Raw genomic sequence first — 24,867 nt, 5'->3', positions numbered from 1 at the left:
ACAAAGCTAGTGAGCTCAGGGCTTCAATAATGTACAACTAGACAGAAAATTAAAAGCTTGCAACTAACAAACTTCAATCAAATCTAGTAATACTATACCAGAGCAATGGCCACATATTTGATGTCTATTCAAGCTTCTTGAATCTATTTGCTTATGTAGTTGTCATTAGTATCTACTGAGTGTCACATATCTTGGATCTTACTTTGTGTTAATTCTTCTGTGTGGTTTCTTGTGATTTTTGGTAATCTGCGTTAGATACATATTGTTGCAAAAGTTTGTTCTAAATTATTGAAAAGGAGAGGGCACTTGCCGAGGTAACCAAGAAACTTCCCATGAAACAGTCTTTTGTTAAAAGATACTGATTTTATTGAAACTTTTTGCAGATTGATACATTCCAGTTTTAACAGGCACAACCTTAACCTTTAACAGGCACAACCTTAACAGGCATAAATTTAGCTTCATAAAAATATTTCTGGTTAAGATATGTTACATGTCTATTGCAGAGCAGCCTATTACTCCAAGTTGGTATTTTGGCTTTGGACATGGGAACTGCAAGATCAAGTCTGTGCTCTTTTGAATTCAGATAATAGACTTAAACTTGTGTATCCCATATCTCAGAGCATGTGCTAAATCCTATGGATTATTCCAAAATTATTCTTAGTCTCCATTGTTGGATCAATTTCTCTCTTCATAAATATAAACGTAGGAAGGGATTTAGGTCTGAACATCCACACATCTTTACCATGGGGAGGTATGGAGAAATACAGAAAGGGGAAAAAGTGCTATTCTCTAGTTTTGTTTGTTTGTTTTGTTTTGGTTTTTTTCCCAGAAACATTTTTTCAGGCTGTTGTTTTTCATCCTGATGGGAGGTCATGAACATTCAGGAAATCTTCATTTTTCATGGAATGGGGAAATTCTTTCTCTGCAGCTTGACAGATGAACATCTTCAGAGATAAAAAGATGCTGTTGAATTTGACTCACATAACTCAGAACATTCTGGCTCACGGCCAGGGTTTTGCATATCTATCCCAGTTCTGGGAAGCAGCACCAGAGCTGTGAAAACACCTTGTATGTCAGGGAGTAGGAGTCATGACTAAAACTGTTTTTCTACTAATACCTTTTATATTCAAATAATTGTACATCTTCTTAATTAATATTAGGAGTATGGACTTTGTCTTATATGAATAAATCACATTTTGAACATAAGTTCTAGTTGTCTGTCTGGAAGATATCAGAATTGCTGAGGTTAGTACTGCTGATTACTGTTATGTGACATACAAAGTTAAATGAGACATTTTCCCAGCCTTTTTACTTTGTTTTCTGATTTGCAGTGGTACCAAATAATGTGCTTTATATATGTCTCTTTAGGGTCTGATCATCTTCGAGAGAAAGATGGACTATGGGCTGTGCTGGTTTGGCTTTCAATCCTAGCAGCTCGAAAGCAGAGTGTGGAGGAAATTGTCAGGGATCACTGGGCAAGATTTGGCCGGCACTACTACTGCAGGTGAGAAAAATGAGGAAAAGGCACAGGAACTTATGCAGTTGATAGGACAATTCTGCTACAACCATGACTTGTTTACCTGTGCTCAGCTGCATTTAGGTGTGCTTTTGCTGTGTCCGCAGAATGAAAATCTGCCACAGAACACCATTGTTCTGTAGGCAGGTGTTTTCTGCTGAGTAAGTGGCAACAGAAGTTATTTACTTACTGAATAAGCAGCATGTATGTGTCACTTCTAGCATATGAGTAATTTAATTTTCTGATATTGAATGACAGGAAGATTTGAATTATTTACTTGTGGAATCTGTAGGGATAGCTCTTTACATGGTGTTAAAAAAAATTCAAAATCTCAGCAAGATTTACTCCTGTATTTATTCCTGTATCTGCTTCCATGTGACAGTGGTTTAGTGAGACCTGTAACTATGCCTACTTTTATTTCAGAACTCCTCTAAAGATCTAAACATTACTAATTTTTTTTAAGGTCTCAAAAGGATGGATTCTGTCATTTACATCTTAGCTTCTGCCTCTCTCTCTCAGAGTAGACTTTGTCCAGAGGAGTTCACATATCCATAAGGTCTTTTATGCACAGCTGTTCCTCAAAACTTTTAGCTAAGTTTTCTCTGTTTCACTTGGCTGTTGTGCACTGTACTGATTGTGACCTTAATCTTGGAAAGTTAGCTGTGTATCAATGATGTTGTCTATGCTACTTTAGAAACTGTGCATTTCCTAAATTATTTCTGTTAACTCAGAGTCACGTGGCCAGTGTAGAACTGTGGTGCACACACATAGTGGTCAGATTGCACGGGACTTGCATGCATGTGCTGTTTTAATTTGCCATCAGTACTTCAGTGGTCCGCCTTTGGTTATTGTAGTAAGTGGTAAATTGCTAATTGTGAGTGTATTGAGGACTGTGAAAGCAGAACTGTTTTCCCAGCTTTAGGGGACTTACTTATTTGTTCTGTTTTGTTTTTTTTTTTTTTTTTTTTTTATATATATATATGTGCAAGGTTTGATTATGAAGCACTGGAACCCAGAACAGCATATTTCATAATGAGAGACCTGGAAGCTTTAATCACTGACAAATCATTCAGCCATCAGCAGTTTGCTGTGGGTAACAATATCTACAGTGTGGAAAGAACAGACAGCTTTGAGTACATAGATCCTGTGGATGGCACTGTGACCAAAAGACAGGTATGACTGTAGTGATGGAAAAACCAAAGTTTTGCAACTGCCATATTGTCTCTAACAGTGTTGTTTCCAATGTTCAGCTGGAAAGCCTCTCCATTTATTTATAGGATGATGTTTTCTTTGCTCTGATAGATACTGCGTTTCCTACTTAAGATTAGCTTGGTCTGGATAAGATAACCCACTTCTGTTTTAGCCTGCACTTGCTGTGCATAACTGGAGGCAGTAGTGTCACAGAGAATGTAGGAGGGGATGGAGTCCCTGTTGAGGGCAATGAATGTATAGGGAGGGTTTCCTTTCTTGAACAATGCAAAATGTCATGTAGTAAGACAGTCTTTTTTGGTTTTCTACCTGAAATCTCCAATTGCTATACATTACAAATAAAGTTAAATTTTTTCTGCTCTTGCTGACCCACAAAATTTGCATAACTAAGGCACTATATTAACATGCAGAAGCCTTTAGTGGTTTGTACCATATGTGGGCACGTTTGACTTCTCTAGCCCAGATGACCAGTTCTTTGTTCCTTACAGGCAGTGTCCATAATGAGATTCCTTAGCTATCAAGAACTGGAGTCCTAACTGAGCCTTCAGTGTTTTGAAATTCATGATGTGGTCAAAACTAACCATATACTTTTGCCAGGTATAAATGTATATTCAAACATCTTGAACATGAGCTATGACTCATTAAAACGTGTTCTGATTTTATGCTCTTTATTTTTATTGTCCTAGTTTCTCTGGTTTGTAAACTACTTGACCTGACCAGATCATAGAAATTATATTACAGGCCATTAAAGCTATTGTCATGCCATTTTGCTCAGAGTCTTTGTAGTTTCCAGTCATCAATGAATCCAGAAAATATAAGCAGCCCACTTGCTACTAAGCTACTCTCTTTGTGCATATTACTGCTGAAACAAGATATGAGGTTATTGTCGTATCCAAGTCCACTGGAAAATTACAGGCACGACAGACTTGTGGCCCTTGTACTTTTAAAAAACAGCTTTTGAATTTTCAGTGCACTTTCCTTTCCCTTAATTTTCATCCAAAGCCCTTCTCCTAAATTGAAGCGTAATTGCTAATCATATCACCATGTAACACAAACAGAGAAACATGACTTGGCCTGTTTTCAGATGGACTCTGAAAATGAGCCCATAAAACCAGAAAGCATGTCTTTTCATAGGGAGGAACATGTATTTATTGAGAGTATAGTTCAACCAGTTTGTCTTTTGGCAAGGACACATTCCTAGCTCCATGTATCTGCAGCCTTGGTGGGATTCTCTAAGCACAATAAAATAAGAGAGCACGTTGATCCATGCAAATGAGGCAACAGTTCACTGCTGCCATTTTCCTCAGATAGCTTGCTCTTCATGTAAATGCAGATGCTTCTTTCTGACTGCCATGAGCTTCATGGAGATTTTCTAGGTATGTTTGCACAAACTTGCTCAAACTTTTGTTCCCCAGGAGGTAGGGAAGGGAGATTTATGTTCAGTGTAACTAACGGCACTATGTCTCATGAATGAAAAGCTGTTTTCATGATAATTAATCAGTGTTAATAAATAGCAGGTTCAGAAAACAAACACAGCAACAACAAAATAGGCAGCAAATAATATACCCAGACTGTAGCTTCTAATTCATTCTATTGAAAACCATTGATATTGTTTATTACAGTGCAATAATAAGGCATAAAATTAAATGAAATGTTCTGCTGTTCTTGAAGACTGTTTTAATTCTTAAAGTCCTATTGTGCTAGCCTTTGCACACATGAGCACATAACAGTGCTGTTCACAAGGATCCTGCAAGCCAGAAATGGGACTAGTTGCATTTTTGTGTGACATCTAAATTAGAATAATGAGAAGTACAAGTTGCCCATTATAATGGTTAACTTTGAGCTCTTTAATGATGTGTTCTTATATTCTGAGATTCACAGAATAAAACTCTGGAGTTTTGTTATTAAAAATTCGTTAATGTTTTCTTGCTTCTTTGTTAGATTTGGCGTGCAAATGGCTCTGCATCTAAGTTTGGGTTTTTTGCATTTCAGTTTGAGCAAGAGTCAGGAAAGAGGCATTAGAAAAGTTGAAAAAAAAGTTATTTCAGATAACTTTCCAGAGATAAGGCAAAAATTCTTCTCTGTTCAGAATGATATTTCAATTGTGTATCATCAATAAGGTATTTCCTGTCAGAGTAGTGAGTGTGGCCTGCTAAGCCTAGGGAACACTCAGGGGGTCCATAGGGGAGCAAGCAGAAACTGTGATAATCACAGTATTTGAAGTAAAAGTGTAGCCATTTTCCATGCTCCTAATTTATGTATGTGTTTTGTGTCTAATATATTCTTGCTAGGCTAGATTTTCTACTGGTGTTACTCCCTGCCCTTATACTTTAATAATGTTTTTCGAAATCCTAAGATATTTTGCTTTAAGATTGCTGCTTAGTCTTGTTTGTACTAACCTATTATGCTAATTTATTATTATTTATTTAATTATTACATTGGTAACTGAAAAAAACCTAAACCACTGGAAACCAAACTATATAGTACAATATGTAGTAGGTTTAGTTTTCTGAGTGCTTCATAGATGCTAGTACATCAATAGGCTGTTTAACTGGATTGTAATGTAAAAAGAGTGTCACGGTCTCAGCTCAGAGGGCAACTGAGCACCAGACAGCTACTCACTCTCCCCTTCCCCTTAAACACTGGGAAGGAGAAAATAAGCAAAGGCTCAGAATTTGAGATGAGGACAGGGAAGGATGACTCACCTATTATGGTCACAGGTGAAAGGCAGCGTTCTTAAGGGAAGGAAAAAAGAACATAATTTTAATACAGACACTAACAACAACAACACTTAACAGACAGAGTAGGACAGTGAGAAACATTACCACATCTTGAAAACACCTATCCCCACCCTTCCCTTCTTCCCGGGCTCAGCTCTGCTCCCGATATCTCTACCTCCTGCCCCCAGTGCCCAAGGGGCAGGGAATGTAGAGTGCAGTCATTGCTGCCATTTCTTCCATCTTCGGGTGTGGGGTGGAATTTCTGGAACTTCCCCCTTCTCCAATGTGGTCCCCCTCTCACAGGGGACGGTCTTCCACAAACTTTCTCCAACTTAAGTCCCTCCCACAGGCCGCAGCATTTGTCCAAACTGCTCTGGCATGGGACACCTTCGTGTGTTGCAATCCTCTCAACACCGAACTACAATACCAGCAACTGCTTCTTCCCAGAGAGTCCTGACCTCCTTTGGGCACAATCACCTGAGACAGCATGGGACCCCCTACAGATTGCATGATGTCATCTGCTCCTCCGTAGACCTCTGTGGGTGGTGGTGGGGGCTGCCTTGCTGTCTCACCAAGGGATACAGGGCGGGGGTCTCTGCTCTGGCACACCTCTCCCCCCACCTTTCCTCCTCCATTCTTCCACTGACCTCAGTGTTCACATAGATGTTGCAACGCCTCCTCACAAGTCTGACTCCTCCTCACCAGGTCCCTTCTTAAATACATTATTGCAGAGGCTCAGCTGATTGGCTTGGCCTTGGTGCAGAGGTGGGTCTGAATTGGAGCTGGGGACCTTTGAGAAGCTTCTCACAGAGGCCACCACTGTAGCCGCCTCTCCTGTTACCCAAGAACCTCACCATTCACTCAAACCCAGGACAAAGAGAAATCCTTGTGAAGGTCCATCTCCATCACATCAGCTTCAAAGCGAGTGGGTTAACCATGGAATGTAATTTTGTTTCAGTTTCTACACAGGTCATTAATATCCATTAGCAGTCCCGATTTGCCTAAAATAAATATCTGCAGATGTTCAGTGTGGGAGCTGTACTGAACCTTTCCATCTGCTTCCTCCCAGAAAGAAAAATTATCTGTTCCCATAAGAAAACATTATTCTTGCTAGTGACAAGTAGTGCATCCTATTTTATTAAAATTGGAAGTTATTCAGTCCTGTGGGCTTTTCAGTGTGTTATTCTTCTTTATTTTCTTTTTGTGTTTGTTTCTAATTTCTGCATATAAAATTTTGTTTCATGGAGCTGACACGTCCTATATAATAAATAGCAAATATGTGATATTAAATTACGTGAAAAAATACCATCATGACTGCTTGCAATTTCACCAGATTACTTTGACCTTGCTGACCACAAAAGCTCAAAAATGATGAAAAGTAAAACTTTTGTTTGTTAGACTGGGTATTCTGTAACAAGCAGGGAAAACCTGCTTGGTTTTGTCTTTACACAAGATGCAGAGTCACAGGTTATTCTCCAGGCAATGCTTTTTCGTATTTATTTGGTAACAGTGTTTTTGTCTGTTTTTTTTTTTTGCTATAGCAAGTGTTTGTAACTCATCATTTTTAGGTATAATTTCCAGAAAACAGTGAAGGAATATAACAATTTAATACATCTTATTAATTTCTGTGGCCTTCCTGAGTGTAAAGCTTTGCTAGTCCCTAAATCAGTTTTCAAGGGAGAGTCAAAAGTCAGATTTTTTGCTGCTGGGCTCTTGAAAAATGAGTTAAACTAAATCTCCAGGTGCAAATATCATGACTTTAAAAGTTGACTTTGACAGTCCAGCTCTAAAGGCCATTTTTTCCCTAGCATATGAATTCTCCCTGGCACTTATGATAATTTTTTATCAGGAGTACAGACACTGTGTCTCTGTAATTCCCTTTTAGAGAGTATTTTCAACTCTGTGACAGGAATGTATGTGTAAAAGTCAATACTGTCAGTGGTGTGTCCCTGAAAAATGTGAAGTGCATAAAATAATAAACTCAGAAATAGTACAGTGAACTGCTGGTCATGTATCTGTATACGTTGCATAAATATCCCAAGTGCCATTAAGCATAACATCAAACTGACTACAGATGCTGTAGTTCAGTGGAACATTTTTGCATCATAAAGTTATGGGAAAAGGTAGGGGAGTACTTATAAATCCTTTCTATTCCAGAGGCCATAATTTAATGAGTGGTGAGACTTCAGATGTACTAAACTAAGTAACAATGTGTTATTGTTATTATTGCCAGAAAAACATGGGTTATGTAGAAGAGTATTCAAGTGGTCGTGGTAGTCATGTCATTGTGGGAGTTGATAGGCCTGTCAGGAGCATGTAAAACGCCCATTTGTCTTTGGAGAGGACGATACTCACATGCTATGACGTTCACACTTTCATTTTGTGCAGATATGTTAGACTCCCTTCCTTCTTTGTTAAAGCTGATTGACATTACTATTCCATGCTTTGAGCTGCTGGTCCTGGGTTTGACAACCATTCAAAACAAACTATACCCAGAACTCCGAAACTCTTCAATTTATCTTCTTTCTTTTCAGTCATAAAGTTATGTGTAATAAGGAATCAGCAGGGTACAACCCCTTGCTCAGTGGATCAGATTATAACAAACTGCCTGTAGGATCTAAGGGATCCAGTCTTGATTCCATTGAAATCTATTGCAAAACTCCCATCAACATCAGTTACCATAATTTCATTACAAAGTTGTCTTAATAGCAAATATTAGAAAAACAGGATTTAAAGCTCAGTAAACTTCCAAATGTAAACTACATATGTTTGTCACTTATGCTGTGCATATTGAGACTACTAGATAAATTTATGTTGTTGATATATGTTAAAATTAATATATAATACCATACTAGCAGCTAAAAAAACTTCCATGGCATCACCAAAGTTAGAGATGGTAAATATCTCTTAGACCATCTACTCTAACCCTTTACCCATGTGGGATATTTTCCTGTTGTATATTTTCCAGAGTTAATGGGCATTACACAGGAAAGACATGGACCTGTTGGAGCAGGTCCAGAGGGGAGCCCCAAAAATGATTGGAGGGATGGAACACCTCTCCTATGAGGAAAGGCTGAGAGAGTTGGGGTTGTTCAGCCAAGAGAAGAGAAGGCTTCAAGAAGACCTTATTGTGGCCTTCCAGTACTTAAAGGGGGCTGACAGGAAGGATGGGGACAAACTCTTTAACAGGGATTGTAGAGATAGGACAAGAGGTAATGGTTTTAAACTAAAGGAGGGTAGATTCAAACTAATTATAAGGAAGGAATTCTTCACTGTGGGGGTGGTGAGGCAGTGGAACAGGTTGCCCAGAGCAGCTGTGGCTGCCCCCTCCCTGGGAGGGTTCAAGGCCAGGTTGGACGGGGCTTTGAGCAACCTGGGCTGGTGGAAGGTGTCCCTGCCCTTGGCAGGGGGATTGGAACTAGATGGTCTTTAAGGTCCCTTCCAACCCAAACCATTCTATGATTCTGTGATTATCAACCAAACAATGATTTACACGGTGCTGAAGATGTTTTGTCATATAACTGAGGAAACAAATGTGTCTCCTTACACTTTAGAATATTGGAGCACTGCATTGCTAACATCAGTGTCTTCTCAAGCTGCTGATAAAAGTGGAAGAATAAAATGCTTCTCTTTTATTTTTCCTTTCTAATTTTTTAATGATTTACTGCCACTTAAACAAAAGTAGCGAGGATCTCAATTTATGCACTAGGCATTTGCCATCAGCAGGACCAAAAGGGGAAGTAAAGTTCATTGGCATAGCAGATGTGGTGCTTAGCCTGAGGGTACCATTTACAGAAAGGGAATAGACTGCATGTTAGTGCAGAGTTAATAGAGCATTGAAACACTACAACTATTCAATTGTGCAATTTAGTCCTTCAGCCTTAATGGCCTTCCTGTACAGAAAGTTTGTTGACTGGGGATCCAAGGATATAGTCTGTGGTCTGTAGAAGAATGTGTTCATATATACAGTATGAAAGAGGGGAGGAGGAAAGAAAAAAAAGAGATGAAGATGGAAGCAAAGAGCAAATTCACAGTTCATAAAAAATTATTTTTATTCTACACATGTATAATATGCATTAATTAGTGTACTTGAAGTTAATTAACATCTTAAGTTAAGTTTCCCAAGTTGTACTTCAGACTCCTGTTGAAATCCTTGTAATCAGATATTGATGCATGGTCTGTGAGGGGTAGCAACTAATCCGTCTTTCGTATTCACTACTGCCAACTGGTGTTTGATCCTGGTATCCTGCAACTATTTCTTAGGCCACTGATCCTTGCTGATCCTATAACTATTTCTCATGTCATCAATTTTGTGCTCTGCCACGCAGCACAAGAGCAAATCAGCTAAAGAAAATAAAAGCAGCAGTGAGAGAGTCCCTGTTCTGAGGAGTGTGAAGGAATACACAAGATCATTTCTAGTTTTTAGTATGGGGAAAAAGAGTAGTAAATGTGTTGTCCAAAGTTTCAGGGAAAGAGTAATTGCATCCAAATGACTCTTCCTTACACTTTTTATATTAAAGCAGTGAACTGTGATTTGTAAAGGTACTGCCACCTTATATTTATGCTGCTCCTTCTTCTCCCATAGGGGCTGCGGATTATTTTTTCAGATGCATCCAGGCTCATCTTCAGAATGAGTGCTTCTAGCCATGTGAGAGCTACTCTCCGAATCTATGCAGAGAGTTATGAAAAGGATCCTAGCCAACACAATAAGGAACCACAGGTAGTGCAATAGCATTGTAATAAGTCGATAACAAATGCACTTCTTCTGTAATAGAAATGACTAGAGATTTTCATCTTTAATTAGAAGGAACGCTCAGCACTTTTACTGTGTTTACTGTGTTTGTGGATGTTTTTCCTAATCATGTGACTGTACATGTTTTGAGACAGGACCAGCAGTTTTAATATGTATTTGTGTAATATCTAAGACAACAGTAATGTTAAGGGTTCAGGTGCCTTGTGATAAATGCTGGGAAATGACTTTTAGTCTATTAAGAGAACCCAAGATAGTTTTAATTTTTCACTTACTTTTTTTCAAGTGTTGTAATCAGAGTTATGGAACGATATTAAAAAAAAAAAGATAATTATTTTTCAAGCAGTTTATCTGGGGATCACTTAGTTACAGCATCCCAGGGATTCGTCATGATGACAATATAGTGAAGAAGTATGGATGCCAGAGTCTAAACAATGTTGGGATTCCTTGGAAGGGAAAGACTTTCAGTTCTCTGAGAATTCTCATATCATAACCAGACTCTTTTCTAAGGAGAGTGAAGGTTGAGAGAAAGTTGCAGTGTAGTCCAGTAGATGCCTAAAACAATTCATAATATAAATCACATTTCAAACTCTCAGATTTTTCACAGTAAAACACCTTCATGCTGTGATATACCACAAGAGAATACAAAGGATGTTTCATTGAAGAGAGGATAAACTTTTGGCTTGCAGTAAATCAAAACCCTATACTTTGAAGTCCCATGTAGTTGTGTATTCATGACTGGAATGCAAATGCAAATTTCTCAAAACATAAAAGCTGTCAAATGCATTTGAACCCTAGGTAAATGTTTGACATTGTTTCTTCACCAGATTCCCACCATAAGCTTAGCGAGTTTCTTCTTATGCTATTAAATGATTGTCCGTCAGTCATGAAAATTGATTCCATTTTTCCAGAAATGTTGCAGACTCCATTCCTGCAGATATGATCTATTAATTTTATTTGCTTTTTCTTAAAGTAACAGTTTGCATCCTCAGTAACTCCTTGGATAGAATACTTACAATGTTAAGCCTCCAACAGAGTAAAGGGACATTTCTTTAGGGATTTTGTTGTTTTTCTGTGCATCCAGGTTTACCCAGCTAGCAGGGCCATAAATACATTTTGATCAAGGAAAAACACTGCTACAACTGAATTTGCACTTGCTACTGTATTGGATTTACATGGTGAGGTTTTGGTATCAGGGGGACTGCAGGAGTGGCTTCTGTGAGAAGACACCAGAAGCTGCCCCCCATGTTGAATAGAGCCAGTTCCATCTGGCTCCTAGATGGACCCACCACGGGCCAAAGCTGAGCCAATCAGTGATGCTGGTAGCCCCTCTGTGACAATATATTTAAGAAGGTCAAAAAATGCTGCTCAACAGCAGAGAGGCATGAGAATATGTGGGAGAAACAACTGTGCAGAAACCAAGGTTAGGGAAGAATGGGGGGAGAGTGGGAGTGATAGAATGTCTGGTGGGCACCTGGTTGCCATCCAAGGTCAGTGCACCACAGCTATGTCAAATTTTGTTACAGCACAAACTCTTTATCAGTTCCAATTAAGCTACCATTTTAAATGTGGTTCTTTGTGCTATTTAGGCAGGGCATATATGAAAGAAAAATAAGTCATGGTAAGAGACAGATGTAAGAGTTCATTTTAGAGGTTTGTGGTGGATTTACACTAACCTTGTGATACGTGACACAAAAAGTGTGATCTGAACATGTTTCCTGTCTAATAAATCCTAACAAACAATACTGGAAAACAACAAAGCATATACTTGCAGCGTTCATCTAAGTAAATGAGAATGTGACTTTTAAAATTGAATCCTTTTTGCATCAACAGATTGTTCTACTTGTTACAATGGATGCAATATGAGAGAAGCGTCATGGCTGGCAGAGTTTAGGCTTGTGTGTCTTCTAAAGTAACCTACAATCAATGCCCAGTATTTAACACGTTTTTTTGTTTGTTTGTTTTGGTTTTTTTTTTTTTTTTTTTTTTTGTTGTTGTTTTTGTTGCTGTTGTTTTTTGTTTCTGTTTTTTAAATGAGTGGAAAAGAGCAAATATTCTCGGTGAATTTTCCACTTGTGAATAGACTAGCAGGGAGCAGAGGTTATCATCAGAAAATTAGGTATGTGCTGCCCTACAGTTACATTTTCTCTGTTCTGCATGGATTTGCTTGAGAGAGGTGCGTAAAGTCCATTGCAGGCTCTAGTGACCTCACCAGCAACACAGACTGTGTCCAGGGAGCAGCACGAATGGGGCTGCTGCACGAGGTGGTAGGAGTCAGGCAAGCCACAGCAGCTACAGGACAGGCAGTGCCCTCCTTGTCCTGGGGACTGTCCCACAGCAGGCAAATGGAGCGGGCAGAGCAAGCCTCTGATAAGAAGATTATCAACCATCCCAGACAAGTCAAGTGGTGGGTCGTGTTCAGGGTGCCTCTGGAGCAGCAGGAGATGGGCCCAGAGACAGGGCTGGAGGCAAGGCAACAGCGTGGGTCCATCCAGGAGACAGGGCCAAAGTCAGAACTGGAGGCAAGCTACAATGTGTATACAAGGAGTCTTTCAGGGAGAGAAGCTACCTATAGCACAGGTCTGAGGTCCACGCAGACAGCAGAGCCAGAGGTGAGTCTGGAGACAAGCACTCCTAGGCCCTAGCTCAGGCAGGGACTAACCCCCCTGGGGCAGGCTGGAATGGGCTGTGTTAGCCCATGGGCGGGTGCAGGGGCAAGTCCTCAGGGGAGGCTGGGCAGAGCAGGTAGGGTTTATCACTGCCCTCACAGCTTTCAGAGTCTGGTCTTCTATTTTAGACACCAAAAGAGTCTGTTATTTCTAGGGGCAGAAGGTTGCTGGAAGGTTTCTTTCCATACATGTACCAGAGCCTGTCAGATTGTTACTCTTCTGACTGTTTTTCCAGGATATTCACTAGTGAACAGATAATCCCATGGCTAGAAACGTTATTGCCTTCAAACTTGTTGTGGGGACTTTCCTGCATTCATGAAGTGCAGACAGACATTTTAACTTTCAGACTGCCTCAAGAAATACATAATATTGTGAATATGGTTCTCATCCCTTGCCGTATGCACAAAATCTGGGACAAATAGCAGTTTCATCTCAATTAATGCAATAAATTGTTTCTCTGGTTTCTCATCATACATTATTGCACAGTTCCCACTGCTCCTCTTGCCTTGCTCTGGCTGGATACATTGCCAGCAACGTGAGGGCTGTAGTTCTTGCAAGGTCACAGATTGTTTCCCGCAGGCAGGTGGTGGATTTCAAGGAAGTACACAAATTTTATTTCAGAAGATCTTCTTGTTAGTACAAAAATAACTAAAAATTTCTCAGGAGAATATTTGATAATCTCCAGTGGAAGAGAGTGAATAGCAAACTCCTTTTTCAGAAAACAGTGTTGCTGGGGAGGGGTGGCATAGTTTTCTTGATACTGTAATTCCTTTATTGTTTAGTTTGCTCTGAGATTCATGCTGACACATATACATCTAGAAGAGCTGTGACAGATTTGAAGTTTTAAGTGCTTTGTTTCCTATTTACTTTCAGTAATAGGGGCATAGTCAACATTTTCATAAGTGACCAGTTATTCAAAGAGCACTGAGATAAAGAAGTATGTAAAGTATATACAATATATATAGTATTTAAGGAAATTGTTATATTTGAGATAAATGCATATTTTTCTTTAAGTGTAGCTGGTCTTTGTACTTGTGTAGATGACTACATGTAGCTTCTGTATCATTTGCACTCTGCCTGGAACAGCTGATCAGGAAAAACTCTCTTCCATACTTTTTCTATCATAAACCAAGACAAAATTATTTGATGATTGGCATCTTAAGTAAATACTTGGTTGCTTCTTCTTATTGGACTACCTCCTTCCTGTACCTTCTTTTCACTGTTTACAGAGACAAGTGGAAGATGAAAGCTTTGCATTTCTCAGTGTTTTTGCCTGGTGGCAGTTCCAGTCAATACCTGAAACGAAAGGCAAAAACACCTTGAAACATCTTTTTAGCTCCTTTTGACAAGAATTAAATCCCTCTGTCTTGATAGACAACTCGTTTATATTAGATTTTACAGTGTCATTTTGTGGAATCATTGTGGTAACTAACTTGAGTTTGCCTCATACCAGCATCCTTTTTTTTCCCCCCTCTCCTTTGAGACAAAGCCCTTTACAAAATTAATCAGCCACCTTTTCAGTAGTTTTCAAGTTTTTTTAGTTTGCTTCTGTTCTCTTTGGCAATGTAACTGCTGATGGTGAATCTTCCACAGATGAGCAGAAATCTAAACCACACCTTCCAATATGCATGGTGAGACATGCATATTGTCCTGAAACATCACTATGATATTATGGCACTCTCTGAGTTAAGTGTTAACTGAGACATATTGGTAAAGACAATATAGACAAGTACTTTTATTTTAAAAGCAACTGTTCATTTGACGTGGACAAAATTAAATCATTCACATTAGAGGTGATGTACTTCTGTGGATGACCATAACCCCTTTCATACAAAAGGCTGGACAAGATGATCTTTTGAGGTCCCTTGAAACCTGGGATATTCTATGAGGAGCCCTTGCCCGGAATAAAATTTGGACAAAGATCTGTAACAATGCTCAATATCATCCTGGTTCAACTACTGTGAGAGTGCTAGCTGTAGCCCCTACTTTGGTTTGATACCCAACAGAAAGCCTAACATACTTTGAAGCACTATTGAGGATGCTCAATTTTTAGTTTTGGCCCCAGGGAGCCATTCAAGTTAGTGGTGGTCAAGGGAAGCTCTCCTCAAACTTTGTTGTGCTTCAGTACTGTGTAACTCTGCATGTAACTCTGCATAAGTCTTACAGGAAGAGCTGATTTTCAGGCCTTACTGCCTTTAAGTATATATTTTCCTTCAGAAACATTAGAGCTTCCATAAGAACATTCTTGTAACCAGACAGAAGCAAGGCTTCTAAGGACCTTTTGTTCCAATTTATATGTAGGCCAAAGAGGAGCTATTAATGAGTGTAAGGGTCACCTAAATCTTATTTTAGTAGCATCTTTCATACAATTAGTTGGTAATACTTTCCACCTAGAATAAATTAAGCATAGACAACTGCCTGATTAACAACAAAACAGTACAAGGGAAAGTAGTAAAATATGCCAATAATTAGAAGTCCAAGAGTATAGATACATGTGAATAGCAATGACTTCTGGCTGTTGAATGACCCGTTGAAGGAGACTGGCAGAAGCAGCTTCATGGTCACCTGGGAGATAAGGAGTGCCTACCTTTTTTTCTGTGAGTAGTTCAGTTCTTCCTATAAGCCAGTATCAACAGGAATGAAACCTAGGAGCAATAAAGAAAAATGGCCATCATGCTCTCTGCAAAGTATATTATAAACAATTCAGTGTAAGCATTTTAAAATCATGTAATTTGTAGTGATGATGCAATCTAGTTCCAAAGTAAAATCTTGAAAACAATGCCCAACACTTTTCTAAAACTGGAATATTCCCCTTAGAATGGAAAACTGCTCTGTTGATGCTCCTTGTCACTGGTGATATCCCTCATCACTATGCATTCCTGAGAAAACCACCTTTGAGATAACTTGGAACTTTTCATTAAAAAGACAGTATCTTTGGTTGTAACCTGTCAAGTAGGCATCCAGCAAGCAGCTTCAGGAAGCTCAGTTCATTATAACAAACAACAGACTTCTATCTGAAGTCTTGGACCTTTATGCATTGACATGTATCTGTTTCTAAAGTTGATAAAATTATTAGCTGTGTTGAATTTAACACAGATGGAAAATCTAGAGATATGTTAAATAGGCATGAAGTACTGAAGTCAGAGTTTATTGACCTTTAGGCTCATTTATAGCCTCATTTTATGGATCAGCTCATTATTCGTTTTTTGCAGATCCTGACACATGGTTAGTATCTTCTTGTAATTTGTCTAACCACCTGGATGTATTATCATACTTGGATAAGATTCAAACAGGAAGTTTCATATACAAAGAAATGACTCATTATACAGAGTTGTTTTGAATTGTTTTGTTTGAAAATCCAATGTGTCCTTCAGTAACATGATTGAGCTGCTGTTGCAGCATGAGTGCCCTGGGAATAGTGTAGTGAGTAATCTAGATTGTTCTGAATATGGACTAACTAGCTCTACTTACATTATGTTATTATTCATTATGCAACAGCATATAAATAGATTATTGCAACAGCAATAATTAGATGTTGTCATAGACCTATGCAGTCTATATCAGGTACTCTTTAGATGGGATGCAGTGAATCACAAAGCTGCAATCACTTTTGCCAAAGGCTAGGGAACTACATGCTAGTTAACTATAGAATCACTAGATTAGCATCAGCCAAGCGAAGATTTTGGGGCAGGAGTTGTTTTTTTGTGCTTCTAACCAAAAAGGCAAGCCAATCAAAAGAAAAATAATAGGGATAAAAAGTGTCTTGATCATCAGAGACTGCATTTCTGAAACAATTTTTGAATGGCAAGTAACAGAGGAAGAAACAAACTGCTTTTCAGGTGGATGTTGATCAGTATTCAAAGGCATTATGATTACATATGTTTGTGTGTATAGAGCGATTACATAAAGTGGTTGTTTATCGTGTGAGTTTGTTCAAGAGCAGAGAGCTGAACTCAATAACCCAGAAGTCCTTGTGTCTGATATCATTTCATAGGGATAAAATTAAAGGTTTCTATATAGTTCTGTCAAGATAGTCTTACAACCTTAAGCACAAGTGCAGTTTGCTAGATAATTACTGCCTTTTCATTTACCTTTGAAGCATTGGGTCTTCTAGCATAGCTCTGGTTGGCTATTAAAACATACAGTATGGTCCAGAGAAATCATATAAAGTTTTGCCTTTACTATTAAAATTTGTAAGGTTTTATTTGAGGGGACGTGGAATACGGAGTTTTCCATCTGTTTGATCACAGTCTTTGGTAACACAGCATGTTGTGCTGTTCAGGTAATTTAGCTTCTGATTCTGCCCAAAGCCATACAGTGAACAAATTTTAAATCAGCTGGAACTGGAAAGGAGCATAGAAAAAATACTTCATGTGACAGTAATAATAAAGTATTTAATGAATCAAGGAAATTAGTTCATTAAATGTAATCTTCACTTAAAGCATTTTGGATGTACTAGAAAATAACTAAGCTGTTGCAAATTTAGATGTTTCCAGGCAGAAGTCAGTTTACATTTTCCCCCTGTTTTTTTTTCACAACTCATGCCTGCTCATCAATATTGCTGGGGGCAGAACAGCTGTAATTTTGTTTCAGTTAGCAGGCAGACCATGCATGAGAGTATAGAGGTCAGTTTCTTTTTTCCCAAAGTGAGTGTGCTGCTTTGTGGTAATAAAGTGAACACCGCCAGTGCTGTGAGTATTACAGAGCCAGTCCAGTTTGTTCCACAATCAGCTGGGCTATCCACATTGCTTATATCTTCTAGGGTGGGTGGCTGTAGCCAAAACCTTACCTAAGACCTCTGTTTTTTGGAATGCAAGACCCACACAGGCACACTGAGCTGAGCTATGTGTTGAGCCCTTATGGCAGAAGCCTTGCAGGAGGTACAGCTGTGGTGCCAGACTCTGTGATCTTGGTGCTGAGCTCACTTAGTAGTTGTTTCAGTCCATTCTTTGTGTCTCTTCCATCACTATAGCATTGCTTTGTAAGTGTATTGGTTTGACCTTTGAAGTACATTATAGCCAAAAGCAAAGCTCCTTCTAATAGGTAAGACCATCAAAACATGTTTTGGGGGATTTGCCCCTCTCTCCTGCCTTTCTTTTTCTTTCCCTTAGTTCGTGTAATAGTGATCCCATTGCCGAGGTTACAAAGCAGCTTTAAGCAGTCACATGAAGCAAGGGAAAATGACATAGGAGAAGGAAGAAGTAAGGAAGAAAGGAGTTCTTCCTCAATTGTGTCCTTGTTCCAGGACTTAGAGTTGTCTCAGTTACCCTAACCTCTCTGAGAAACTTTCTATGTAACATTTAAATGATAAAAAGAGAAGGACTAAGAATGAATTTAGTGTTAGAAAAGGATTTCTATCCCATACCTGAAACGTCAAGACTTATCATACTTTAAAGAATAATAACAATACCACCCAGCAATTACAGCTTTTGGTGATGTCAAAGTGTTCTGCAAGCGTGTTTTTCTCAAGGCTACCTTTACAAACTGGAAAATTACTTTAATTGATACTAAATCTGATAGCCAAGCAGCTGAAGAGGTAGAACTTGGGGTTTGAAAGGAGTTTTTAGGGGACAAAGATGCAAAGATGGAAAATACTTAGCATATCTTCTATCTCTACAGAGCTCCAAAAGTTAAACTATAGCCCTTCTTTGACAACCTCATGATATACTAACACACATGTTTATCGTTCTTTATTTTTGAGGCATTAACAATCATTCCAGGGAAGTGAATTCTTCTGGAACATGTAGCTACTCTGCCAGCTCTGCTTAGAAATCTGTTGCAAGGTCTGAATGTTTGTTCTGAAATAATTACTGTCCAAAGTGTCATTTTGGTTATTAGTAATTCAGGTGCCTAAATGCCTACATAACAGTCACACAAGGTTTATCGAATTGATCCTGGATCTTTGTTCCCAGTAGGACATTCTTTTAAGACTGGCTGATTTGAATGGCATTCCGTTACCTCTCTCAGTAAGCCCGGAATACAGGGAGCAAATGGTTTTATGTGTAATGCTTTACTATTACTGACATATATACAAAAAATTGACCTTGTGTTCCTAGTGTTACACCCCGTACATTCACTTGGGTATATGTAAAGGTGAGAGAGCCCAAAATAACTGTGGTGAGTGTGATGCTGAATGCAAAATGCGTATCAGTACAGTGAGAGAAGACAGAGCAAAAATTTGAAAACTGTAAAAGAGATTTGTAGTTATCTGGTATTCACTAAAATATTTGGATCCTATTTGAGGGTATTACATTCTCTAGGTTTTTTTTTGTTTCATTTTGCCCAGGTAAATTCTGCAGAATTCTTTTCAGTGATGAGACTGATGAGGCAACTTGGTTTTGAGACATACTTTGAACTGGGGAAAGTGAATTTGAGACTGGGAAAATGCATAGACTGTGTAAAACTCATCTACATTTAGTTTTCCTAACAAGACTGAAATTCAGTGCAGGCTTGGGGAGAGACTGAAGAGAAAAGATTTATGAGCTTTCCAGGCAAAATCTGGACAGATGATTTTGCATCAGAACTGCATAAATTTTTTATGACAGTTGGCAAGTTTTAGCATAAGTGCCACACATAGTAGGTTTCCACAAGGTGTTTATTGACATACAGATGTCATTTGTCCACCTATTCTGAGAAAAATATTTTCTAAAGCCAAACTCCAGACACATGCTATGCTTTTAACCTGTTAGCAAGTACATTTCAGCCCTGCCTCAGCCTATGATAACCTGGATGCATCATGGGGCAAATCTTATCTAAGAACTTGAAGGGGAGTTGTACAGAATTTTCTTGCAAGATCACAGAGAAAAAATGTTAGTTGAGTGAGGCGGGAATGATACCTCTGACAGCTCTGATACCTCTGACAGCTCTTATTCCCAAGCAAAGGGCTTCTGATCTTTATTTACCTTATGTTACACATCTGCTTGTTTGATGTATTTCCTGGTATGAATAATCATTCCTACCAGTTATTTTTTTTTTAGAGGTAAAACCGCTATCTTATTACTAAAACCTTCTGATTTAGGTCAGTTCTTTTAATTTTCAGTTCCTAAATATTATCTGGAGGGTAACATGCCATATCTCCCAAACAGTTTCCAAGAGATAAATATGTTATTAATGTGCAGAGTAATTGCAATTGCTATTTTGAGTTGACATGTCAATAGGAAAGTTTTACAATTTCTTAAGAAGAAAAAAACATTTGAAAAATATTTCAAAATCAAGATCTCTTTAAGATAAAGAAGTCTTTTTAGAGTCATACTAACAATAAATGATCGCTGACTGGGATTTATCTTTTGCAACCAAAATGTAAACTATACCGTACAGAGATAAAGGAGTTTTTAAAAGGCAAATACAGCTCTAGTTCCTTGTTATGCTGCCCTGCTCTTGCCAGTCTGAAGAGAATGCACTTTCATTTTTTTTTTTTTGTATCTGCAGGATGAAGAAAATGTAGTTAAGTTGAAGTGTGAGAGGACAGAACTAAAATAGGACTTTCTCTGCTGAGAGGTGTGGTTGTAGCAAACAGAATATTTAGTAGTAATTGGAACGACTTGGCAAAAGAGCAGAAGCTAAATTGTTTATGTAAATGGGTGTTACATAAACTCATTTGATTTTATGTTTTGTTCAAAGCATTGTGTAGAGCTTTGTTTGGTTTTGGCTTTTGTCTTCAGAGCACATTTGTTGCTTAAGAAAGCAGGGCCAAGTAAAGGTCAGTACAGTTGCTTTTTAAATTTTCCTATGCTTTTTAGATTAAATAAGAAAGAGGTTTCTTAGGGGAATGCCAGAGGCACTTCAGATGCTTTCATCTTTCAGTTCTCCCTAGTCCATGTTGCTGGAGGGACGGAGTGATACGGTCCGGACCTTATAAAGGGGCACATTTATTATTTACTTTTGCAGTGTTTGCCCAAAGATGCAAATTTGTGCTCCACATGTTAAACTCCTCTAAGCATGTTTAACTTTAATTGACTTATATTCTGCTTCAATGATTATTCAGTAGATAGATATCTACAAATATGGAGCTGTTTGAAAAACAACATGTCAGACAGCTTACACTTGTGAATAACTAAAGTTGATCATAAACTCACTTGACACCAGTGGCACTCATTGTATTATTCCATGACTTTGCTTGCAGTTAGTTTGTCTCCTCACTCTTTTGATTTAACTGTTTGAACATTTGTATGAATAAAGCAAACACCTCATACTGTCAGAAATTGCTAGGTGGCTGAAACAGATTCAGAGTATTGATTATATTAAGCATATAAAAAAGATATCTGTAAATTTAAGCTCTCCAGAATTATTGTTTTGTTTGATTTGATTTTTAAACCTGACATGTTTAAAGCCAGAATATAGTGTATTTGAAAGAGACAGCAAGGGAAAATCTTACAGGGTCAGAAAATTACCTTACTAGTCTGGTCATCAAATATATGATTCTCTGAAAAGAAGGTTTTCACACAAAACTTGTCTCTGCCAGTTTATCTTTGCATGTCATTTAATTAATTGAAAAAAGATTCAGTTTCCATTTGAAAAATTATATTTTACTTGGTTTTCATATGGTACTATCGTAGTTGTTACCTGCATTCACCTATCTGAGCAGTTTCATACATATGGCCATTTAGTAAGTTCTGCAACTTGAAACTTGAGAGTTCATGCTGCTTCTGATAGAATCTATCCTATTTAATACAATTACAGTTGGTATTACTTAAAATATACTTTTGCAATTTCTGTTAATGTAATTGTTACAGTATCTTCTGACCATAAACTTCACAGATTAAGTGCTTTCCACTCATCAGAATAGAAATAATTCTACTTTTGTGACTTCTAGGTTGCTTTGTACAGCAAATTTCACAAGAGCTCCACCATTCTGTTACATAGAGACATTATCAGTATAGTGTATTTACTGGTTTCTCCTTTCTGCATAGATTAGGTATGCTCAGTATAGCACTTCACCAAACATGCTCAGCATGATACTTCATTATGTCAAATACGACAATGTAGACACTGTAGCTGTCCCAGTATTTATTATTATTTATTTACTATTATTATATAATACTACAATTAAAAGGGGCATTTTCAAATATGTCTGTTGCTATTGCTGCTTTATATAATTAAATATATTTCTTCTTCTTTAGGCTGTGCTGAGTCCTCTTATAGCAATTGCACTGAAAATATCGCAAATTCATGAGAGGACAGGGCGAAAGGGACCCACTGTCATCACCTGAAGCCACGGAAGATTGTTAAACCAGGGCCAAAAGAGGAACAGCAAGGAGGAGACAGGACCTTGCTGAAACATGTTAGCCATTTGTGCCTTGCCTTGTATGATTTTAAAAGTTTTCTTGGGGATAGAGGTAGGGTGGGAAGAAAAATTCAATATAATATTGAGCATATTCATTTGCATTGATCTTCAGATACAATAGTGTATTGACTTCTTTGTTTTACCTGCAATATCTTAATTTCAGATAACAATATAACCAAAAAAAGAGGCCTTAACCTTCAAACATTGTCAGCATTGTGACAGAAAAGGAAAGCTGCATGTTTTTGAATGCTGTGATAACGGTTGGGAATTTTATTTAGGGAGACAGAGGGAGGAGTTGCAAAGCAAAGACATGCTTGGTGAATTGGTATTTTTTGGGATCCTTGTCACCTTCATGTTGGTTTATGAAGAGGCATACAGAGCATGTTTGAGGCCTTAGGGCTGTATACTAAGGTTTGCAAAGGGTGTGTTTCCTCACCTGACACTTCTCTTCTCCTGCCTCTCCCATTGCTCACAGATGCACGCTGGAAGCAGTGTTGTATGCACACTTGCACATGCTCCCAAAGAAGGGGTTATCCCATATTTTTTTTTACCCCTGCTTTTAAAGCCTATCAATGTGACTTGTGCGTTTAGATTTTTCCAAGTTCTTGACTTTTTTTTCACTCCAAGGGGAGGCAGTTGTGCTATAGAAGCTGATTGTGTCCTTCCAGCAATATGTCGGGTATGAAATCTGGCTGTCTTTTGCAATATTCCTCAGCACTGTGTTTGAAAGGTAATCACTTCAAGTTCAGCAATTTTCCCTGAAGGAGTTATTATGGAAGTTTTTTAAGTCTTTGGAATACTCATGCTCTACTTACCGCAAAGTGGTAAGTGAAGCACATAGTGAAGAGGATATGAAAAGAAACGGTAATAAATTAAATAGAAATGTTTGCCTGATTCACCAGCTGGATGCAGTTGCTGTTAGATTCTTTGTAACAGTGGATCATGGAATAAAAAATTGGTGAGTACAAAAGGAGAAGACACTTCCTGACATAAATCTGAGAAGGATACTGGGGATATGGACATCAGCATTTTTCTGCTTGTGAAATGATACTGCAGTTCTAGCTACAACACTGTGTTCTGAAGAAGGACACAAACACTTTATGCATGTGACTTATTTGAAAGCTTGCTTCCTTGGGAACAGTGTGGTCACTTGTATCATTTGTCAAAGTGGCTTTGTGCAAGTTGCCTCTTTGCAGTGTGTTTCAATTCATTGTGGTTGTCAAATTTTAGTACAATTTATATAATATTGCAGCAAAGGGAATTGTTTTGATTTCTTTCAACACCTGTCAAAAAATTGTTATGGCACTTAGTAAACAATAAAGAGTAATGCTGTATTTCTGTCTTTCTTAATACGCAATTGTGGACAAGACACTGCACTTTCAAGCATCCTAATAAAACTGCCTTTAATACAATTACATTATCTACTTAATTGACTCTAAACAATTGAGGTACTAAAGTTCTCACATAGTATTCTACTGTACCATTAAGTATTCCCATAAACCAAAAGAGATTTTAAGAGTTTAGAGGCTTTTCATAAAGACTTTTTTTGGAGGTGACCATGGCATTTTCACACAGTTTGGACATCTTATTCATCTTTACAGAAACCTTGTTTATCTAACCTTTAATTTTTCTTATAGATCAAACTCATCAAAGTGCAGAATAATAAGCTCTTAACTAGTGGATCACACATGGCCAAGCACAGACATACTCTGGATTATGACACTTAGTTCAAATTACTGGGCTGCATGAAAGAATGTTCTGAAAGACAGTCCAAGAATTTCTAAAATCTCTGACACATCCTCTGACAATTAAATAATTTTTGTTCATGTCGTGAACTAGCTAGTTCCAAGTATCCCATTTGCCAAGCTTTTGGGACTGGGACTTGCACTTTGAAAAGTAAGATATACAGGAGCCAGGTGTTTTTCAAGAGGCAGTGGGAAGACTTATGTTGAAGAAATCAGGACTGTGAAGAAGCATACTTGTGCTTTTATCAGAAAGTCAGTAGAGTACTAGCTGCAGTAGATGGCAGTCTGTTTTCATGAAGGCAGTCTTTGTGAACAAAGACTGTATTTTAAAATCTCAGTACTGACTTTGTCCTGGGCTTCAGAAACAGTAGTCATGCCTCTGTACTGAAATGGAGAAAAGGGCTGTTTGTGTGTGGTTTTGAATAGCTGTCAAACAACAGGCTTCCAGAACGAGCTTAAGCCTATATCCACTCACCATCCGTTTCTTATACTGATTGGTGATACTGATGAAATGTAACTGCTATTTCACAGTAAATAATTGCTTTTCTCTGCAAGAATCATAGAATGGTTTGGGTTGGAAGGAACCTTAAGGATCACCTAGTTCCAACCCCCCTGCCAAGGGCAGAGACACTCTCCACTAGACCTGGTTGCTCCAAGCCCCGTCCAACCTGGCCTTGAACCCTTCCAGGGAGGGGGCAGCCACAGCTTCTCTGGGCAACCTGTGCCAGTGCCCCACCACCCGCACAGGAAAGAATTTCTTCCTAATATCTAATCTAAATCTACCCTCTCTGTTTAAAACCATTACCCCTTGTCCTGTCACTACACTCCCTGATAAAGAGTCCCTCCCCACCTTTCCTGTAGCCCCCTTTAAGTACTGGAAGGCTGCTGTAAGGTCTCCCTGGAGCCTTCTCTTCTCCAGGCTGAACAACACCAACTCTCTGCCTGTTCACACAGGGAAGGTGCACCAGCCCCCTG

General features: G+C 38.5%; 1 protein-coding gene across 1 annotated transcript in view; it reads left to right on the top strand.

The window, feature by feature from the left end:
- PGM5 (phosphoglucomutase 5) overlaps nucleotides 1-23,559 on the top strand; it is an 80,939-nt gene extending 57,380 nt beyond the window's left edge. Inside the window, exons 8-11 of the mRNA XM_042804889.1 lie at nucleotides 1,369-1,504; nucleotides 2,506-2,689; nucleotides 10,031-10,165; nucleotides 21,984-23,559. Of these exons, the coding sequence (XP_042660823.1) occupies nucleotides 1,369-1,504; nucleotides 2,506-2,689; nucleotides 10,031-10,165; nucleotides 21,984-22,073 (545 nt within the window). The 3' untranslated portion in view covers nucleotides 22,074-23,559. The remainder of the gene's footprint in view (nucleotides 1-1,368; nucleotides 1,505-2,505; nucleotides 2,690-10,030; nucleotides 10,166-21,983) is intronic.
- Nucleotides 23,560-24,867: the final 1,308 nt, after the last annotated feature.

This window comes from Tyto alba, unplaced genomic scaffold (assembly GCF_018691265.1).
Source record: "Tyto alba isolate M040663 unplaced genomic scaffold, T.alba_DEE_v4.0 Super-Scaffold_42, whole genome shotgun sequence".
In the NCBI taxonomy this organism is placed as follows: Eukaryota; Metazoa; Chordata; class Aves; order Strigiformes; family Tytonidae; genus Tyto; species Tyto alba.
Note: the sequence above shows the minus strand (reverse complement) of the source record. Positions and strands in the feature narration are given on the sequence as shown.